Raw genomic sequence first — 20,492 nt, forward strand, 5'->3', positions numbered from 1 at the left:
TCACCTTCGCTCCTAGACATAGCACACCATACTAATGTGTGAACCACGTTAAATCTCTGTCATTTTGCTCTGTTTTTGTTTTTGTTCGTGTTTTGGTTGGCGTTTGTTCTAACAAAAGGGAATTGTAAGGATGAGGAAAAGGGAGAAGTAAAGGGAAGAGAGACAGGAAAGAAAACAAAAGAGAACTAGAGAAGAGAAGAAATCAGGTTTGGGATACCAATCTTGCATGCACTACTCAACAACACCAAAACCCTTTAAAGAACTCATATTCTTTACTCAAATCATCTCCAATTGATAATAGTTTATAGCATATATAAAAAGACCCAAAATTCCTAAATTGACTTATAAAAGAACTCTTAATCACTCTAACACATTGAATAAAGTAACTAGATTGAAAAACAGAACCCTATTTAACTATTAAGTATCCTAATTTAACCCAAATACTTAACTAAAAAGGAGCCTTTCTAGACTAAACTACCCTTACTTAACAGCACATGGGACCCACACAATTTTATCTATATACTTAATCTTGTGTACAGAATTAAAAGTTGGAACTTAAAGATAGATCGAATCTAGTAAGAGAGAAGAGATTTACAGCAAGAAGAAGAAGAAGAAGGAGAGAAGAGAAGAGGATGGGAGAATCGATTATGTGTGTTGAGTTGTTCTCAACACACATATTACTTCATTAATAAAGTCTTCCAAATTACACAGTCCTCCCTAGGGAGGCAAAGAAAAATAAAACAAGAAAAGGAAAAATACAACTTGGCCATGTCTTATAACAAGACAATGACAGAACTACCCTTATACAAGATATTCTAACAACTCTAATACTCCCCCTAAAGCTGGAGAATAAATGTCATACATTCCCAGCTTGCACAATAAGGTACTAAATAGACTAGGAGTGAGACCCTTGGTGAAGATATCTGCTGCTTGATCACCTGTCTTCACAAAGGGAGTACAAATGCACCCAGAATCCAGCTTCTCTTTAATGAAGTGACGATCAACCTCAATATGCTTGGTTCGATCATGTTGAACCGGATTATGGGCAATGCTTATAGCAACTTTGTTGTCAGAATAAAGTCTCATTGGCCCTTCAGTTTCAAAACTCAAGTCTTGAAGAAGTCTCTTCAGCCATATAAGCTCACATACTCCATGAGCCATGGCCCTAAACTCAGCCTCTGCACTGGATCTAGCTACAACTGGTTGTTTCTTGCTCCTCCAGGTAACTAGATTGCCACCCACTAAGGTACAGTACCCAGAAGTAGATCTCCTGTCAGAGACTGAACCAGCCCAATCAGCATCTGTGTAGCCTTCAATTTGCAAATGGTCATACCTAGCAAATAGAAGACCTTTTCCTGGACAGGATTTCAAGTATCTAATGATGTGACACACCGCGTCCAGATGTCCACTCCTGGGAGCATGCATGAACTGATTCACCACTCCAACTGCATAAGAGATGTCTGGTCGAGTCAAGGAGAGATGGATTAGTTTCCCAACTAATCGTTGGTACTTGCTTGCATCTATAAGAGAAGAACCACATTCATCACCAAGCTTATGATTCGGATCAATGGGAGAAGTTGTTGGTTTGCACCCCATCATGCATATCACTTTCAGAAGATCCAAGATAAATTTCCTTTGGCAGATGTTGATTCCTTTCCTTGATCTAGATACTTCAATACCCAAGAAGTATTTCAAGAGTCGAAGGTCTTTGATCTCAAATTGTTTAGCCAGATAAGACTTCAATCTGTTTATCTCAGCAACATCATTCCCAATTACCACAATGTTATCAACATAGACAATGAGAGCTGTAACTGTACCATTACCTCTCCTGATAAACAAAGTGTGGTCAGCTTGACTCTGATAATACCCATTCTTCAGGATGGCTTGTCTAAATCTCTCAAACCAGACCTTAGGAGACTGCTTGAGGCCATAGAGAGCTTTCTTCAAGAGACATACTTTCCCTTCAGCTGAGGGATACTTAAAACCTGGTGGGGGCTGCATGTATACTTCTTCTGTTAAATCTCCATGAAGAAATGCATTCTTCACATCTAATTGGTACATTGGCCAATCTTTATTGGCTGCCACTGAAAGAAGAACCCTGATTGAGTTATGCTTGGCTACAGAGGCAAAAGTCTCCTGGTAGTCAATGCCATACACCTGACTATATCTTTTTGCAACCAGCCTAGCTTTGTATCTTTCCACTGTACCATCAGATCTATACTTGATTGTACAAACCCATCTGCATCCAACTGGAGTTCTCCCCCTGGGAAGATCAACTAGTGTCCAATTATTGTTCTTCTCCAGAGCCACCATTTCCTCAGACATTGCTTGCATCCATTTTGGATCGGATAAGGCCTCTGTGACATTTTTGGGAATGAAAGAAGACTCAAGGGCAATGGAAAAGGCAATACTTGTAGGAGAAATAGAGTCATAGGAAACAAATTGGGCTATGGGGTTAGTACAGGCTCTCTTCCCCTTTCTCATAGCAATGGGAAGATCTAATTCAGAAGGAGAAGTATTACCTGACTGAGGAGGATGAGACTGAGGATATGGATCCAAAGAGGGGTTTTGGCAGGGTTGCTTATACCATGGTTGCTTTCCTTTTCCCTTCAACAAGCATTCACCTTTTGTGAATACAACATCTTTGAATCTTATTCCCTTGTATTCTTTTTTTCTGCTAGCATCACCACCACTACTAGCATCAATATCAACAACACCATCAGCATCAGCATCATCAACAACATCCACTTCTTTGTACTTTCCAATATCAAATAGGAATGGGGAAGTGGAGGAAGGCAAAGGAGATAGAAAAGGAATGACATCAGCATCATGTTCACTGCTAGTACTCTCTCCCTGAACAGACTCAAAAAAGGTGACATCTTTGGAGAGAAATCACCTTCGAGAAGGAGGATGGTAGCACTTACACCCTTTGGTTGAATCAGAGTAGCCCAAGAAGATGCACTTGAGAGCTTTGGGATCAAGCTTGGTGCGGGCTGATTTGTTGACATGAACCTAACAAACACAACCAAAGACTTTTGGAGGCAAGGAGAAAACTGAGAATTGAGGAGAAAGAAGAACCAGGGGGATTTGGAGCCAAGAAGTGGAGTTGGCATCCGGTTAATACGAAAGGTAGCGGTAAGAAGTGCATCAGACCAGAAGGTCTTAGGCACATGCATACCAAAGAGAAGACCCCTGGTGATTTCCAGCAAATGGCGGTTTTTTCGCTCAGCCACCCCATTTTGCTGGGGGGTGTCAACACAAGCCAGTTGATGGACGATGCCATTATCAGTAAAGAACTATTGGAGCCCCCCATACATGTACTCACTCCCCTTATCAGACCTAACACTTTGGATTCGAGTATCAAACTGAGTATGGATAAGTTGATAGAAATCCTTAAAACCATCACAAACATCACTCTTTTGTTTCAACAAAACAGTTTAAGTAGACCTAGAATAGTCATCCACAAACGAAACAAAGTAACGAAATGCAGATAAAGAAGTAGTAGGAGAAGGTCCCCAAACATCAGTATGAACAAGAGAAAAAGGTGCAGTAGATCTATTACCACGATAAGGATAAGATGTGCGACAATGTTTAGCAAAAATACAAGATTCACACTAAAAACATACGAAGAAGGAAAAGAAGTAAACAAGTGGGGTAACTGCCTCCTCATAACAATAAAAGAGGGATGACCCAAACGTTGATGCCAAAGCATTACAGACTCCAAAATACTATGGTCACTCCGACCACAAATATAAGCTGCAGCAGTAGATTGATCAGGTAACCGTGGTTCAAGAAGGTAGAGTCCTCCTTTTTCAGTCCCACTGCCAATAACCCTCTTTGTCTCCAAATCCTGAAAAAGACAATAGGAAGGAAAGAAGGTGCCACAACAATTTAAGGATTTGGTTAGGTGACTCACTAATAATAGGTTAGTAGCAAAATCCGGAACATGAAGGACAGACTCGAGGGAAATAGAAGGAGTAACTCTCACATTACCCTTACCAGAGACAGAAGAAAGGGAACCATCAGCAACCCTTACCTTGTCCTGGCCAGAGCAATGGAGTAGGAATCATAATACTATGACATACCAGTCATGTGATCAGAGGCTCCAGAGTCAACAGTCCAGGTGGGTGCAGTAGAAGGAGCAGATGAGACCTGCAGAGCTGAGGCAGAAGAAGCTGACCCTCCAAGATAAGACATCAGTGAGATGGAGTCAGGAGCAGGCTGGGGTCCAAATGTCTCAGACTCAGATGTCACAGAGTGAACCCTAGCTCCCCCTCGCTTGCCTCCACGGGCACTAGATGAACCACCACGCATACTAGGGAGCAGCCCATGAAGATCCCAACACCTGTCCTTGGTGTGTCCAAGCTTTCCACAGTGATCACATTTAAACCTCTCACGGTGATCTCCACGAGTTGGCCCTTGACCTTTTCCCTCACTTTTCCAGTCTCTATGGAAACTAGAAACAAGAGCAGATCTCTCTATTGATGGTGCAATATCTATAGTTGTTCTCCTGGTTTCCTCAATTTACAAGTAGCTGCACACTTCATCCAGAGATGGAAAGGGAGATCTCCCTAAGATTTGCAAGCGAAAAGGCTCATATTCTGGGTTAAGACCACTAAGCAAAATAAGGATCCTTTCCTTTTCGTGGCTTCTGTAGACCTTTGCTTCATCATCAAAATTAGACAGCTGGAGGTTGTTATAGTGATCATATTTCTCCCACAAGCTGATTACAGTGTTGTAGTAGTCAGATATACTCCTATCACCCTGTTTCATATGGATGATTTTTTAGAGGATTTGATACACTTTGTTGCATCACCAACTCTATCAAAAACCTTGGAGACACTGTCCCAGATATCTTTGGCAGTCTCCTTACTTATAAACCTCCTACCTATCTCAAACTTCATGGAGAAAATCAGCTAAGTCATAACAGTGAAGTTCTCAGTCTCCCACTTGAGATAGTCTAGAGCAGTTGTAGCAGGAGCCGTGATAGACCCAGTAATGTAACCCAACTTTTCCCTACTGCGTAGGTACAACTTCACAGAACGAGACCAATTTAAGTAATTGGTATTGTCCAATTTCACAACAGATATTTGAGTATTGGGATTGTCAAGGAAGCCATAGTGGGGAGGCCACTAGCCGGAAGTGGTCCACTGACCTCAGAATCAGCCCCAGACATAGTAGACATGGTACAAAAATGCTCAACAAAACAGATCGGTGTCTTGCACAACTGGGGAGTAACCTCTACCCACACACAAGCAAGAAAAACAGCAAACAAAGGGAACAATACACTCCCCGAGCAGGTAAAAACTGAAGGAGAACTTAAATCAAACACCTTGAGTGCATCTCATAACCATCCAATGTGTTGGCTGCCAACAACAGGAAACAAGAAGTAGCAGCCCAGCTACCAACTAACCCGAGAGCACATCCTTGATGAAAAAGTATAACTAACACTCAAAAAAGAACTTTTGTCCCATTCCACAATAGCCAAAGACATTCAAATAGTTGATTCAGCAATTAATAGGGACCATCTCTTCCATTACAGCCAATAAAAACTCAACAAGAAGAGAAACCAGAATCTGTCGATACCTGGGAAGCACCAATGAGTTGAGCTAAGCTCCTCAATCAGCTCCTTTCAATAACCAAGCTGTTGGGGGTCTGAAAGAAGGCCTTCAGGCGATTCAAATGCCTCAGTCCTCATCATAAATGGTGAAGAGATGAGAGAGAGATGAGCAGAATGCTCTACAGGCTGGCGGTAATGCTCTGTCCAGCTTCTAGGGCTTCAAATACACTTTCCAAGCCGAGAATCTCTCTCCATTGTTGTTGAGTTGAAGGATACAGCTCCAAAGAATGTAGTATGTGTGATTTTTCACATAGTATAACCTCCAATGGAACCCTCTACCTTTCTAGGGTTCCAAGAAGAGGTGAAGAGGACAGCCAAGTCTTAGTCGACTCTCAAACCAGTGAAAGAACTGCTCTGATACCAAGTTGGAACTTAAAGATAGATCGAATCTAGTAAGAGAGAAGAGATTTACAGCAAGAAGAAGAAGAAGCAGAGAAGAGAAGAGAAGAGAAGAGGATGGGAGAATCGATTATGTGTGTTTAGTTCTCAACACACATATTACTTCATTAGTAAAGTCTTCCAAATTACACAGTCCTCCCTAGGGAGGTAAAGAGAAATAAAACAAGAAAAGGAAAAATACAACTTGGTCATGTCTTATAACAGGACAATGACAGAACTATCCTTATACAAGATATTCTAACAACTCTAACATTAAAACCCAAATATGGACTTATAAAAGAGGCTCATTACATCGATAAACCAAAAAATAAGAAGCCCAAGATCCATAGAACTCAACAATGTGCTAAAATAAAGTCTTTCGAGGCTCGATTGGTCCAATTGGACAATCTTAATTGCATCAATTTGCCCCTTGTTTGAAAAAGTTTGCCCTCAAATTTTATAGACGAGGAGGATCATCCCACTCAATCGGCATCGTCAAACACTTGCTTTGATTTTATGGTAATCCAATGCTTTTCATAAAAATCTGCAACAGTTTGCCTCCGAATGTCCAATATTTGTAGAGGAAGAAGAAAAATCAATGTCTCGATCTCCTTACGAACAAGGCTAAGTGGTGTCTCTCCAATTGGAATCTGTTATTGGGGTTCCACATCTTCAATTGGACCATCAATCAATTCCTCTTGTGGCTGCATTGTTGGCGTTGCATCAACCAGCCTTAAAGAGCTATCACACTCTTCAGGACAATAGTGTCATTGTGTAGTAGCTGGGAGGGCTTTAATGTACATGAGTTACCTTCACGATCAAGGACAGCCTTCCTTCCTTTCTTCTATTCATTACTGACCAACTATGATGACATGTTTGGAAGAAGGAAATACATGACATTTAGCACCATCAAAGTAGGAAGACATTGAAAATTCAATGATAATCTCATCCATCTCAGACAACATCCCTACCACGGACTGTGAAATGAAATTCTCACTTTGTCCTTCATCAATGAATAAAATAGTAGCTTTTCCATTGGGAAAGCGAACTCTAGTCTTGAAAATAAAGGTATACATGGTCAGGTTAGGCTATGATACCAAGTTGTGCAGAACTGCAGATGGATCAGAGGATATGTTAATGGTGGGTTTTCTGTTAAGGTAAAAGGAAAGAGACTGCTAGCAATAGAGCTGCAAGGATGGGGAAGAAAAGTAATTGCACAGATGAGGGGAAGGAAAAAGTCATAGGGAAGAGAGAGAGGAAAAAGAACATAAGAGAAGAGAAGTAATTAGGTCTGAGATAACAATCCCATCTCAACAGCACCAAAACTCTTAAAAAAAAAATTCATTCTTTACTCGTATCACATCCAATTGATTGGGGATATATTATGTATATAAAGACCTTCTAAAACTCCAAAATTGACTGATAAAAGGACTCCTAACCACTCTAACACACTGAAAGTATACAGACTGAACATATAACTCTATCTAACTCGAGCTGTTAGGAAGGGCACACAGTAATGTATATCAACAATCATGAAGTAGAACTGCTCATTAGCACAAATAAACCTTGCAACCACCCAACAAGAGCACCACGATTTCCTAATGAGAAACACTTGCAAGGACCTTGACAATACTAGGATTTCATTTACTAGCCGCTGCAAGGAGCATCTTAGGAGGAATGAGATTTCATCCAACAGGCCCTCTGGCTGTGTAGAACCCTAACACGATGCAGAAAAACAAAGAAAAAACACAAACACAATCACACAATGCACACAAGGATTTACGTGGTTCGGCAAGATTGCCTACGTCCACGGTGAGATGAGATCTGTTTCACTATCACTGGAGAATAGGGTTACAGTCGCTCGTTCCTCACACCTCTCTCAGATTTTTGATTTACAGAGAACGAACTCTCGCTACATGTTTATAGCAAAACCCTATACAGGAGATTTACTGAAATACCCATATAGTCCTTAAAAATTTTCCTCAGGGGCTGCCGCCCCCGAACCCCCTCCATACCCCACAATAGTCCGAAGCGGGTCCAACGCGTTGCGGCCCACGGAGGCTCCACACAGCAATCCGTCACCAGACGTCAAGACACCAAAACCTCAACAGTAGGGCGGCAAGTTTGGCCCTGTCAGCCTGAGCCCAAACAAGGCCTGGGCTAAGATTTCTGGCCCTGAGTCAAGGTCGGGTCAGATCAGGGTTGAGACTTTGGGCTCAGCCCGACCCTGATTTTGGCACTGAAGAAATTTCTTTATTTATTAAAAAATATAAGCTATTATTAATATAAACAAGTGCTTAGCGCATTTGGGAGTTTGTGTTCTGAAAAAACCATTTGCTGCCAAAAGGTCTTGGGTTCAAGCCTCCTCTCTCGCATCTTCTCTAGACTTGTTATTTTAATTTAATTATTGCAGGGCCATTAGGCCAAGCCCGACCCAATCAGGGCGGGCTTGGGCTGGGCTGGGCTTGGGCTGTCAGGGTCAGGGTTAGGGTCAAGGTATTTAGGCTCTGAGTCAGGGTCAGGGTCAGGGCAGGCTTGGGCCCAGCTTAGGGGACTCAGGGTTGGGCTAGGGTTTTAAAAAGCCCGGCCTAACCCAACCCTGTTGCAGCCCTACTCAACAGGCTGTTCATGCCTCAGTCAATTCAAGTGTCCACAAACCTCCTTTTGTGCTTAACTGCTTACCACCGCCACCTCCTAAAATATATTTCAACCTTCTACCCAAAACTAATAAGCTATCTGTTTTCCTACCAAGAATCCAACCTTTGCTCATATACCAGTTTGAGGTGTGTGATGAGAGCCTCAAGCGAAAAAGAAGAAACCCACAATGAGCAAACAGAAACAAGCACATGGAGGTGGGAAGGGACTCTGTCTTCAATAAAAAAAATAAAATAAGAAAAGAACGAAAATTATAATTTTCTCCCGCCTAGTGACAGATAAAACCCAAAGCCCCTAGCACACGTGCCAGCAGGTCCTATTTAAAGCTTTACTAAGAGATACTCTCATTGGTTACTTAATGAAGGACCTTAACCATTAGATCCACATAAAATCCAATGGCTAAGAATACAACACACCCACATGTGTGAAAACTCACACATGTATGACAATAACTAACCCTTTCTATCACCTCCTTAATTCCAAAGACGAAAGGAGTTATAACCATGGTATAAAATCTCGCGAAATTTTGGCGATATATCGCCAAATTTCGTATATCTCGACATGTCCGAGATACGAAACCAATCCGAAACCAAAAAATACAATATTTCGTCAATATATCGTGAGATATCGACGAAATATCGTGGATCTCACGATATATCGCGAGATATTGAAAAAGTGACAAATAGTGTGACACTAGGGGCCATTTTATACCATATTTCGCAGCTCTTGGTCGATATTTCACCGAGAGCTCTTGAAACTCTATTTTTCTCTCTTCTTCCTCATTTTTGCTCTTCTTCCTCCCTTCCAAGCCTCATCCAAGCATTGTTGAAGCTCCTTGTCGCCGGGAAGACGTCGGAGGGTCATCTAAGCTCATCATCCAAGCCTATTTTCATTATTTAAGGTAAATTCTATTTCTCTAAAAGTATTTTTTTTTAAAATACTTTGTACAAATGTTGTTGGATGTTGATGATATTAATATATGTTATACACCGGAGGCCGATCTACAGCCTCACGGTGTAGAAATTTTTTTCCCATATGGTTTTTTTTTTTTTTTTTTCTGGTTTTAAAAATTCATTTTCCTACAACTAAAATAGGAAATAATTAGGGGTAATATGACTTAGATGGTAATGAGTTAAATATATGTTAGACACCAATGGCCGATCTACGGTTTCACAGTGTCGGATTTATTTTTCTGCTCTTAAATAATTATTTTAATTTTCGAAAATTAAGAAAAATATAAAAAAAAAATTTTAAAAAACAGAAATAAATAAGGAAAAATATGAGTTTTAAGTTTAAAAAATAATGAAAAAATATGAAAGTTATTTCTATATGTTTTGAGATGCATTACATGTATATTATGTTTACTAATTTTTGGTTTTGTTGTGTTAGGTCAATACTTATATTAACATTATATATAAAAAATTGGTTTTAATTATGTGAAAAATATAAGGGTTAGGGGAAAAATATTAAATAACTATACAAGTGTATTAGTAATCTAAAAGTGTCAATTGAAGTGCATCTACATTAAGTTTTTTAATTATTTGTGTTACTTACATTGCAGTAAACAAGTATCATTATGGCGGATCGTGATAGACAACGTGCGAAGGGCAAACAAAAGGTGGGGGAAAGTAGTCAACAAAGGGGGCGGAGGGAACAAAGAGAACAGAGGGAACAAGAGAGACCAGCCAGCCAGCATAGGGGTGACATTGCATGGTTACATGGTACTCCCATTGATGGGGATAAAAGAAAATCTATATGTAACTATTGTCACATGCAATTTATGGGAGGTGGGTCCAGTAGACTTAAACAACATCTAACTGGGGGATCTAAAGATGTTGTAGGTTGTCATATGGTCCCTACTAAAGTAGCCAGGGAGATTGGTGATAGTTTGAGGGGAAGAAAGAAGAGTAAGGCTGACAAGCAAAGGATAAGAGAACAACTTGAGGATACAGTGAAGAGTTCGATGGGAGGAGGAAGACGTTACAATGATGATGATGATCACTCTGATGATGATGACATTGCAGTACCTGATGACATACAAACAGCAGAGGAGGCTAGGGATTTTAGGCGGACTGTTTCAAGGAGTAGAGTAAGTTTTCAAGATGATCAGCAGAGACAAAGAGTAGGGGGTAGTGGAGGAGCTGGCAGTTCTGGAGGTCCTAGAACTTTGAATCCTTTTAAAAGACCACAAAGTGTGAGGGCAGCCCCAACACCTCTACCAGTACCAGTACCAGTACCACCATCAACATCTGATCCTAAATTGCATAAGAAGAAAGGAAGCAGTCAACCCAGAATCAAAGGAGCATGGAAGGGGATGAAGGGATTGGTTAAAGAATCAATAGCTAAGTGGATGCTATACAATACCATCCCAGCAAATACTGCACAAGGCTCCCATTATGATACCATAATAGATACCATTGTAGAGGTTGGCCCAGGATTCAAGGGCCCCACCCCATATGAGGTAATGAATGTTTATCTACCTCAACAAAAGAGTGAGATTGATGAGTACATTAGTGAGATGAGGAATATGTGGGAGACATATGGGGTGACTATAATGGCAGATGGATGGACTGGACCTACAAGAAAGTCCATCATCAATTTCATGGTTTATTGTGATGGGAGGACAGTGTTCCTCAAATCTGTGGATGCATCCAAAGAGATAAAGGATGCAAAATATATTTACAGATTGTTCAAGGAAGTAGTGGAAAAAGATGTGGGTATTGAGAATGTTGTCCACATTGTAACGGACAATGGAAGTAACTTCAAGCTGGCCGGTGAGAAGATGATGAACAATAGTAAGTACAGGCTCTTCTGGACTCCTTATGCAGCCCATTGCATTGACTTAATGCTAAAAGATATGGGAAAGTTAAAGTTGGTGAAGACTATGGTTGAAAGTGCAAAACAAGTCACCAACTTTGTATACAACCACTCCTATGCACTCAATCTATTGAGGGAAAAATGTGGGGGTGACTTGGTTAGGCCTGACATCACAAGATTTGCCACCAATTACATTGCCCTCAAAAGCATTGAGACAAAGAAGGCCTGGCTGAGAAGCATGTTTGCTTCTGAGGAGTGGTTTGAATGGAAGGGTTCCAAGACTGCAAATGGGAGGGAAGCACAAGCAACGATGTCATCTGAGGACTTCTGGACCAAACTAAGCAAAGTGGTGAAAGTTTTGGAGCCAGTAGTTAAAGTTCTATATGTTGCTGACTCCGCGCTGAAGGGCCCAACCATGCCAGTCCTATATGCTACAATAGACTTGATGAAAGATAGGGTCTATAGTGTGGCTCCTCACAGTAGTAAACGCTTCTTAGATATCATAAATGCTCGCTGGGAGAATCAACTTATGCATCCACTGCATAAGGCTGGTGAGTAAATTTGTTTTATGTTTACTAATTCATAGTATTATTATTTACTAATTCCCTATGCATTTGACAATACCTCTATTCTATATGTCATATTTCAGCATACTACTTGAACCCTAAGTATCAATATAACAATAGGCTTGGGTTGGAAACTCAACTTATTGATGTTGTGAAACAAGTAGTGAAGAAGTTGGAGCCAAATGGTGCACTACAAGCAATTTACAACAATGAGGTGAGTTCATTTGGAAACTCAACTTATTGATGCTTTCAAATAAGTAGTGAAGAAGTACTTACTAATTTTCCACATGGGTGTAGATCAAGGTATTTAGGGATGCATTGGGAAGTTTTGGAACTGAGGCTGCGATACAAGGCAGAGCACGTGGTGATGCTGGTAATTCTTTTAAGTTTTAAATTGCATATGTATTGAAATTTGAAAGTTGAAACAACATTTGACACATGTCTTTTTTGTTGTAAACTTGTAATGCAGCTGAATGGTGGGTGTTGTATGGGGAATCGGCTGAAAACTTAAGAAGAATAGCAATTAAAGTCCTTGCCCAAACATATTCTGCATCTGGTTGTGAGAGGAACTGGAGTACCTTTGCACTCATCCACTCCAAGAGGCGCAACAGATTGGGGTCTCAACGTTTATCTGACATGGTGTATGTGCACTACAACTTGAGGCTGAAACTGCAACACATACGCATAGGACATGAGGGACAGAGGGGCACCATTGATCTAGCTGACATCTTTCAAGTTGACTCAGACGATGAGGACCCTATTGTGGATTGGGTGAGGGATAGAGGTGAGCCAGTGTTGGATGAGGAGGGAGGTAGGCCCGACCCCATGATAGCTTCTGAGATTGGTGCTGATGTGGACGAGTATATGGCTGACGAGGGTCAGATACATGCAAGGGAAGCCTCACCCATACCATTCCAGCCCATTGGTGGCAATGTTGTTGATGATGAAGACTAGTCTAAGTCCTCAAATGATGATGATGGTGATGATGGTGATGCTGGTGGTGGTGATGGTGATGCTGGTGGTGGTAATGCTGGTGGTGGTGATGTTGGTGGTGGTGGTGGTGATGCTAGTGAAGAATTTGACGGCATGCGAGAGCGTTATGTGGTAGGCCAGGAGGCCCAGGATACGGCACCTATAGAGCCACTCTGATTCACTGGAGAGACACAGTTTGATCATGCCACACAAGATACGGACCACGGAGCACGTGCCCCCGCACCCCACCCTCAAGAGGCCCCCTACATACATATAACAGGAAGCGTAGGGGTCGACAAACACAGTTGCAACCTGATCACATGGACATTGATAACCTATCTAGCTCTGTTGGTGGTTTGAGTATGGGTGATAGGGAGGGAGGACCGACTGGACATTGGCATGCCCCATCTTTTGACGCACATACCACTCCATTGGCATCGGATTATGGTGCATCACAACCTTACGGTGGATATGGATATGGATCATCATCATATGGGCAGTTTAGTGGGGTAGGGGACTATGACTACCAGTCCCAGTCCCAGGGACATACTGGATCATCTTTTGTAGATAACATCTTTGCATACCCTAGCAGACCTAGCTACCAACCTCACCAGCCAAACATGCAGCCAATGCCATCGCCTCTTGCGTCGGTGCCAACATCATATCACAGTGGATCATCTTCTTCACGAACTGGATCGATTGGTAACCCTAACTTATATCCGAGGATAGGTTACCTACAGTCTGTTGATGATTCCATTTACGTGACACTTGTGGATGACTACATTCGTTTCTTCTCCGATTCTATACCGTGCTCCACATATGTCCTTCAAACAGAGAGCAATGGATGTCGACTCCAGCGAGGCATGAGTGGGATTGATCCAGGGAGGCACAGCAACTACTATTAGTAGTTTAGCACTTGTAATTTGTAACTTAAGTTGTGATTTCATTGATCTATGAACCTGTGAGTTGTGACTTGCGAGTCTTGTGACTTTGACACTTAGTGTATTACCTATTTACCTTTAAGGCTTTAAGCATTTGAGCTATTGAGTTTTGAGTTATTGAATATTATGGAGTTTATGAGAATCATGGTACTCATCAATGTGTATTGGCTTTAACTTGATATGTGATGAAGTTAAATACTATTATTAAATATTAAGTTATTAACTGCCTAATCTATGACTCTATGTGTATTTAACTATTTATACATGAGGGTCGGCGACCGTATGTCAATCAAGGGTGCAAGCCCAAAACATCAATTTGAATTCATATTTTTGCAAATTTTATGGTTTAAATGTGTTTATTAAGCTTAAATAAGGTTGTCCATGAAGTTTCAGGCCTAGATATGGCCAAATACCCTCCGAGATGGACCCCCGAAATATTGCAGAAAAAATGCAATATTTCGGTCATATTTCGCGATATTTCGGGTATCTCGGATATCTTAGTAGGCCCGAGATACCGAGATATCGCGAAATATTAAACCTTGGTTATAACCCAATGTCGCTAATTTTCAAACTCTATTTCATTCCAATATCATTTGATTGACTTTCTTGATTTCCCCATGGCAACCCCATATCTCAACTTTTGTTTTTATTAACCTTTTTCCCCACATTTTCCCCTTCTTTCCCCATTTTTAACCCAAACCCTTCCCCCCCCCCCCTCCCCCCTCCCCCACCCCTTTTTTCCATCTAGGAGCCAGAAAGCTTGGTGACTGATTGCCTTGGAGATCTACAACTGCCTTGCCACCTAGGTATTGCCTTGACAACTATGGTTAGATGACATCAAGATGTTATCAATAGACAGGTTTTGGGGCTCATTACCTACAAAGGTTGGTCAATTGAAACCATTCTGCATTAATAACTTATATATAATACAATTTTACCAGAATGCTGATATTACTCTTTTAATTCACAGGAAAATCCCAAATTTCTGATAATTAAGTCTCATATAATCAAATAAAAAAAAATTCACATAAACACACCAATGAACATTAACTACCAAACTATTGAAAAGTCAATACATCATTTTCTGATATTCTTTTTCCCATGTTACAAAATCACAACTATATTTCTTTTCCTTCAGAATATGTTAATATATTTTCTGAAATTTATTCTTTTACCATAAAAAAACATCCCTAATGAATATTTAGGAAAGAAAAAACCTAATTACCTCTTATCACTAACATTTTGCTAGAGAAATTGGTCCAATTCATAAATATTTTATTTTTATGTCACAAGATTACATTATAGAACAATCAGCGGTAGCAACCAATCCAGTGCAGAATTTATTTTAAAAAAAAAACAACAACGACAACCAACTGAATGTTGATTCCCCAACTTAACCATGGGCAAAACCATCATATTTTATTCTTTATATAAGTTAAGTGGTTTTAATGTAAATAAGTATCTAAACACATTTGTAACTCTGAATAGAACCATTTTTAAGACAAACCAACAAAAGTGACAAAACAAATATCTGTAAACCATTTAAGAAAAGAGAATGAGTGAACTTCCCAAGATAAAATTTCTAAATAACAAGAAAATGGATATCACAGTTTGATTTGGTGAACTGAAACAAAGCTTTCATACTTGTGTTTTTCCAATTCCTGCTGGGCCAACCAACTCAGTCAAAGTTCCAAATGGTATTCCTCCACATAAGGCGATGTCAAGCCCCTTTAGACGTGTGGGAAGGTGTCCAGACAAGCATTCCTTTCGGACCCGTTCCTCCATCAGGGAAAGAGCCTGGACACAGCTAAAAACAACATTGTTAAAGGAGGCAAATGGACTGAGCTGCTTCTACAATTAGTTCATCCTACAAATCAAGGAAAGTCATATAGGGTTACTGTCTGATATGGTGGACACGCCATTTCGCTGATGTGTGCCACTGCAGTTGTTACTTCAGCCAGCCCCACATCTAACAACTCCATTAGCTCAAATTCAGTGAGAGATAAGGCATCCTGAATGCAAGCCAACCATCAAAGTCATTATATCAGAACCCTACCCAATTCATTTTTGCCGCGTACTAAAGTAAAATTTGCAAGCTATGAAAGTTTCACTTTCCTAAGGCACTTGAAATCGGCTAAATTGAATTTAAAATTAAAAAATCTCTACAATGAACCACCAAAAAAAAAAACACATTCATATCTCTGCTCTCTCAGATTTCCAGCTATGTATCTTTCAATAAAGATCCCTGACCTTCACTCGAGCTGAAATTCCACTCCTCATTCACTATAAACCGCTTGGTTTTTCACAGACAAAGTAAATGTAAATTGGCGTAACAAGGGAACTGATTGAACTTCAAATAACATAAAGTAATGAACTAAGAGAACGGAGATGCAGCAGGAAACAAGATAGTTGGTTAGGGCTACCTTCGCGGTTACGATGTTACGAGCTGCAAAGATATTAGCAATTGCTTTTGGAAGTCCCATCTGGCTGATTAGCTTGTTCGCCATTCTCTCGCAGTCTCGCGTACACGAACACACATTCAATACACAGATATGTATACACTTGCTCCGTTCCCGCCCAAAGCCTAAACGACTCTGCTTAAAACTTAAAGCGGGGAAAATTCCGTTTCTAATTCGTTGCTTCGTTGCTTCGTTGCTTCGTTGCTTCCCGGTTAAGGCCTCGTAACGAAACATAACAAAGGGAGGGATGGAAGTGAAATTAATTTAAAAAATAAATAAATAGAAAGTTTTGTAATATAATTGATTAGCTCTACCTTAGAATATCTTAATTTTTCATATGCCTTTATTTTTTTTCAATATCGAAGAATTTAATTGTAAATATGATAAAAAAAATTAATTTGAAATGTTTTGAGGTTATGAATAAGTATTAAGGGAAAAAGTAACGCCACCCGGCCACACAACGCGGCATGTACTTGTGCCCAAACACAGCCGTGTGCGAAATGATCGGCACACTTCCTAGAAAAGGCGAAAAGGACAAAGGGTGCACCCATCATTTTGTGCGTCTGGGCATAGGTACACGACACGTTGTGCGACCGAGTGGTGTTCTTTATCCTAATTATAAGAGGGGTAAATGCTAGGCACGTTGGCATTGTGTCCAACCCTGAGTATGTCTGTCTCCCACACTTTATGGAAATGACCCCCTACCCTCCTCCATCCTACCATCTCGGGCATAGGCCGCTAACTCCAAGAAAGCCAGTGGTGTGCCCAACCCTCTTGTTTCTTTTTAAGTTTTGATTTTATTTTGCTTTCTTTTATTTCTCTTGCTGGTAGACGGAGCTTTAGAAAAATTTTCAAGTAATGATAAATTTTATTTTTTTTTTTTACTTCAATTTTCTGCAAAGACATTAATAAGGAATCTCTTTACCAGAAACCTAGATATGCCATGTGGCAAGTCAAATCAAGTTGAAATCGCACGCTCAAGTAAACCTTAAGGTCCTCTATTCACATGTCAAGATTTAACCCAAACAAAGTTTACCAAGTGGTACAATAAACAAACAACAAAACAAGAGCCTTTGAAATTATAGAAGGGAGTTTAAAATTAAATACGTACAAGCCAAAGTACAAGAAATCTCTAAAGTATTAAGAGTACTATGCTTTTATCCATGAGGACTATTACTCTCTGGTGTTCCTCGATCTCCCACTCTTAACTCTTTTCTTTGTTGTTTCCTACTCTCCTTTATCCACTTTTTTCTTTATTTTCCTCCCTCTACCCGGTTTGGTGAGTGAACCTCACTTTTCCCCTGACGTTTAAGTTCCTCTCACCCTTGGTTTACGAGCGTGTGTTGGCCATTTCTTCTCCCTTCTTTACTCTCTTCAATTTTCTCCTCTTTTTCTCTCATTCCTTTCTCCTGCTGTTTCCCTTGTTTCTTTGGGTTTCTTCTTTCTCTTGTCTCCTGCACCTGGTTCCGCTCTTGCTTCTGATGTGGTGGTGCCCTCACCAGGGTCTCCCATCGTTGCACCTTACTCTCTCGCCTTGCTCCCAAACTTGGTTTCTCTCGTTGGTGGTCGGGTTCTCTATTGCTTGTGTTGTCTGGTTTCTCTTCATGCAGGTATTGTTGGGGCTTTCATTATGGTTCGCCCTGGTTCTAGCTCGAACTCCTCCTCCTCCCTGAACAAGTCTCCTGCCAGGTTTGTCAGAGGGGGTTGCCGCTCCCATCGCCCTGGGTTTGGTGGCGGAGAATCTTCTAAACATTGCCAGCCCGTCGCTATATGGAGAGCTCCTACTTCTTTGTCCTCGGATGATCCCTCTTCCCATACAAACTAGTCTCTTTCCCCTAACTTCCTAGATCTTGTGGCGGCAAAGTTTCTTCATGGCTGCCTTATTGGGTTTCCTAAGCCTTCGGTGGAGGTTGCCTATACTACTCTTGCTGATGTTTGGGCGCCGTTGGGAGTGGTGTTTGTAAGTTTTAATGAGAAGTGGTGGTTCTCTGCGGAGTTTGACACTTCGGATAATTGTAACAAGGTTCTTAATTTGGCTCCGTGGTGGTGCGGATCGGTGCTAGTTCAAGTTGTTATGCATTCAATGGAAGATCCTCTCTTTACGGCTGAGCATGATTCCTTTCCCCTATGGATGCATATTCGCTCCATTCTGGTGGATTGTTTCTATGCTGAAGCCATTAAGCAAGCTGCTTCGTGTGTTGGCGAAATTGTGGAATTACAGATGCATGTTGCTGAGCTTGGACTTCCTGTGGACTCTGTTCGTGCTAAAGTCCTGTTTAAAAAGAAGTGATCTGTTTGCATTTCCTCCAAGATCCGTAACCCCCAAGGTTTGGCTTCTGTTGTTGATTTTAAATATGAGCTTTTTAATATTTGTTTCCGTTGTGGTCGCCTCACCCATGAAACAGAATGCTGCTCGTTACTCAAAGAAGGCTCCTCAAGGGTGGTCTCCAGTGATTTATTTAAGAATGTACTTACATCTCCTCTGCTAGTCAATAGTTGTGTGAGCTTGTCTCCCTGCATAGTTGAGCTTGGTACGGCCGTTTGGACTGGCCTTTTTCAATTGCTTTGGATTTTTTTGCCCCGTCTGTTTCTGTGGAAATGGAGGTTGAGAGTGATTTGCTGCCCAATCCTTTGTTGGGGGATTTAAAAGATGATGATTTGGATGCTTTTGCGGCTCTGGTGATTAGTGAGGTTGCACCTACCAAAATTCTGCATGGGCCTGTGTATGATGTTTCCTCCTCGGAGGAAGACAATGAGGATAAATTCATTGCTTCTCTTTTCAAAGGAAAATCTGTGCTTGTGGAGACTTTACCTGCTGCTACACCCTCTCCTGGTTTTGTTATTGATACTCAGCCTGTTCAACCCATTGTTTCACCTCCTGCTAGTGCCACCAATGAGGTGCCTGTTGGACCTTCCTCTTCGGCGTTACCCCATGGACCTAGTGTTGTTGGAGAGTTTGTCTCTTTCCTTGCTACTTCTGATGCCTTTCAGGGGTGTTCTTTCCCCAATGCCCAGACCATCCTGGTTAACCAGCATTTCTATGGCCCCATCCCTCCCTCTGTCACCTTCGGTTCCCCCCCTCTTGGCAAATCTGGCGGAAATTGTTCTTTCTCTGCTTGCGTTAACCTTGCTCCTCCTCCCAAAAAGCGTAAACTTATGTTCCCTTCTTCTCCTTCCCCTGTTGAGCTGGATTTCAATTTCTTCGAATCGTCCTTTGCTCAGTTACTTACCTGCTCTGCTGATCCTGTTTATTTGTTGGATATGGTTCGGGAATGGCTGCATGACCAGAATGTTTCTTCTGCTCGTGGTTTTGTTCCATCCGCTCCTGCTTGGGATAGTGTTGAGAGCAACTTGAACTCTGGGGAAAAGTTGGGTTCACCTAAGCCGAACTGGGTAAGTTCTTTCTTGCCTGTGCCTGCCTTTGTTGATTTCTTTACTGCCTATTTTATTTACTTGCTGTTGGTGGGACTTGAATCAACGTTATTTGTACCGTTCTTTTACTCCCCGTAAGCCTTTTTGTATGTTTTCTTTCTCCTTTCTTGTTCTTCTTGTTATTGTCTGTGTTGCCTGTTTTACTTGTACCATGATTGTATTGTCTTGGAACACCAGAGGGGTCAATGGCTCTCTGACCCAAAAATGCTTACTTTGCCATCTTAAGAAATTTCAGCATGATTTTGTGTTTTTGTGTGAAATAAAATGTACTAATCACAATATTCTGAGGTTTCCTGGCCTTTTGAATTCTTACAACTCTGTGGTTTGCATGCATCAATAGTGTGGGGACTAAAGGACGTAGTGGAGGACTCTAGGTCCTTTTGGCCCAGTCGACAGTATTTCGAGTGTTGCATGTCAAGACTTTGGACCACTTTATTTGAATACAGTATTTTGATCCCACTCTTGGATCGTGTTGGCTGATTTGTCTCTATGCCCCCCCCCCCGGTATTCTCTCCTTATGGTCTATTGGGTTTAGTTGCAAAATTTTTTTACTATCCATCTCTGAGCCTACTGTTATCATTGGGGATTACAATAAGCTCCTTGACCCCTCGGATAAGCTGGGTGGCGCCTCTTTCAACCCTTCCCCCTCTTC

General features: G+C 41.1%; 1 protein-coding gene across 4 annotated transcripts in view; it reads right to left on the reverse strand.

The window, feature by feature from the left end:
- Positions 1 to 16,510, reverse strand: part of LOC122652760 (DNA repair protein RAD51 homolog 2) — a 53,881-nt gene extending 37,371 nt beyond the window's left edge. For all 4 annotated transcript variants that reach the window (XM_043846604.1, XM_043846603.1, XM_043846605.1 and 1 more), the window contains exons 1-3: positions 16,373 to 16,510; positions 15,848 to 15,961; positions 15,594 to 15,746 (exon numbers count right to left, since the gene is read on the reverse strand). In XM_043846604.1, coding sequence (XP_043702539.1) covers positions 15,594 to 15,746; positions 15,848 to 15,961; positions 16,373 to 16,456 — 351 coding nt within the window. In that variant the 5' untranslated portion in view covers positions 16,457 to 16,510. The remainder of the gene's footprint in view (positions 1 to 15,593; positions 15,747 to 15,847; positions 15,962 to 16,372) is intronic.
- Positions 16,511 to 20,492: the final 3,982 nt, after the last annotated feature.

The sequence above is a fragment of the Telopea speciosissima genome, chromosome 2 (assembly GCF_018873765.1).
Source record: "Telopea speciosissima isolate NSW1024214 ecotype Mountain lineage chromosome 2, Tspe_v1, whole genome shotgun sequence".
Lineage (NCBI taxonomy): Eukaryota > Viridiplantae > Streptophyta > Magnoliopsida > Proteales > Proteaceae > Telopea > Telopea speciosissima.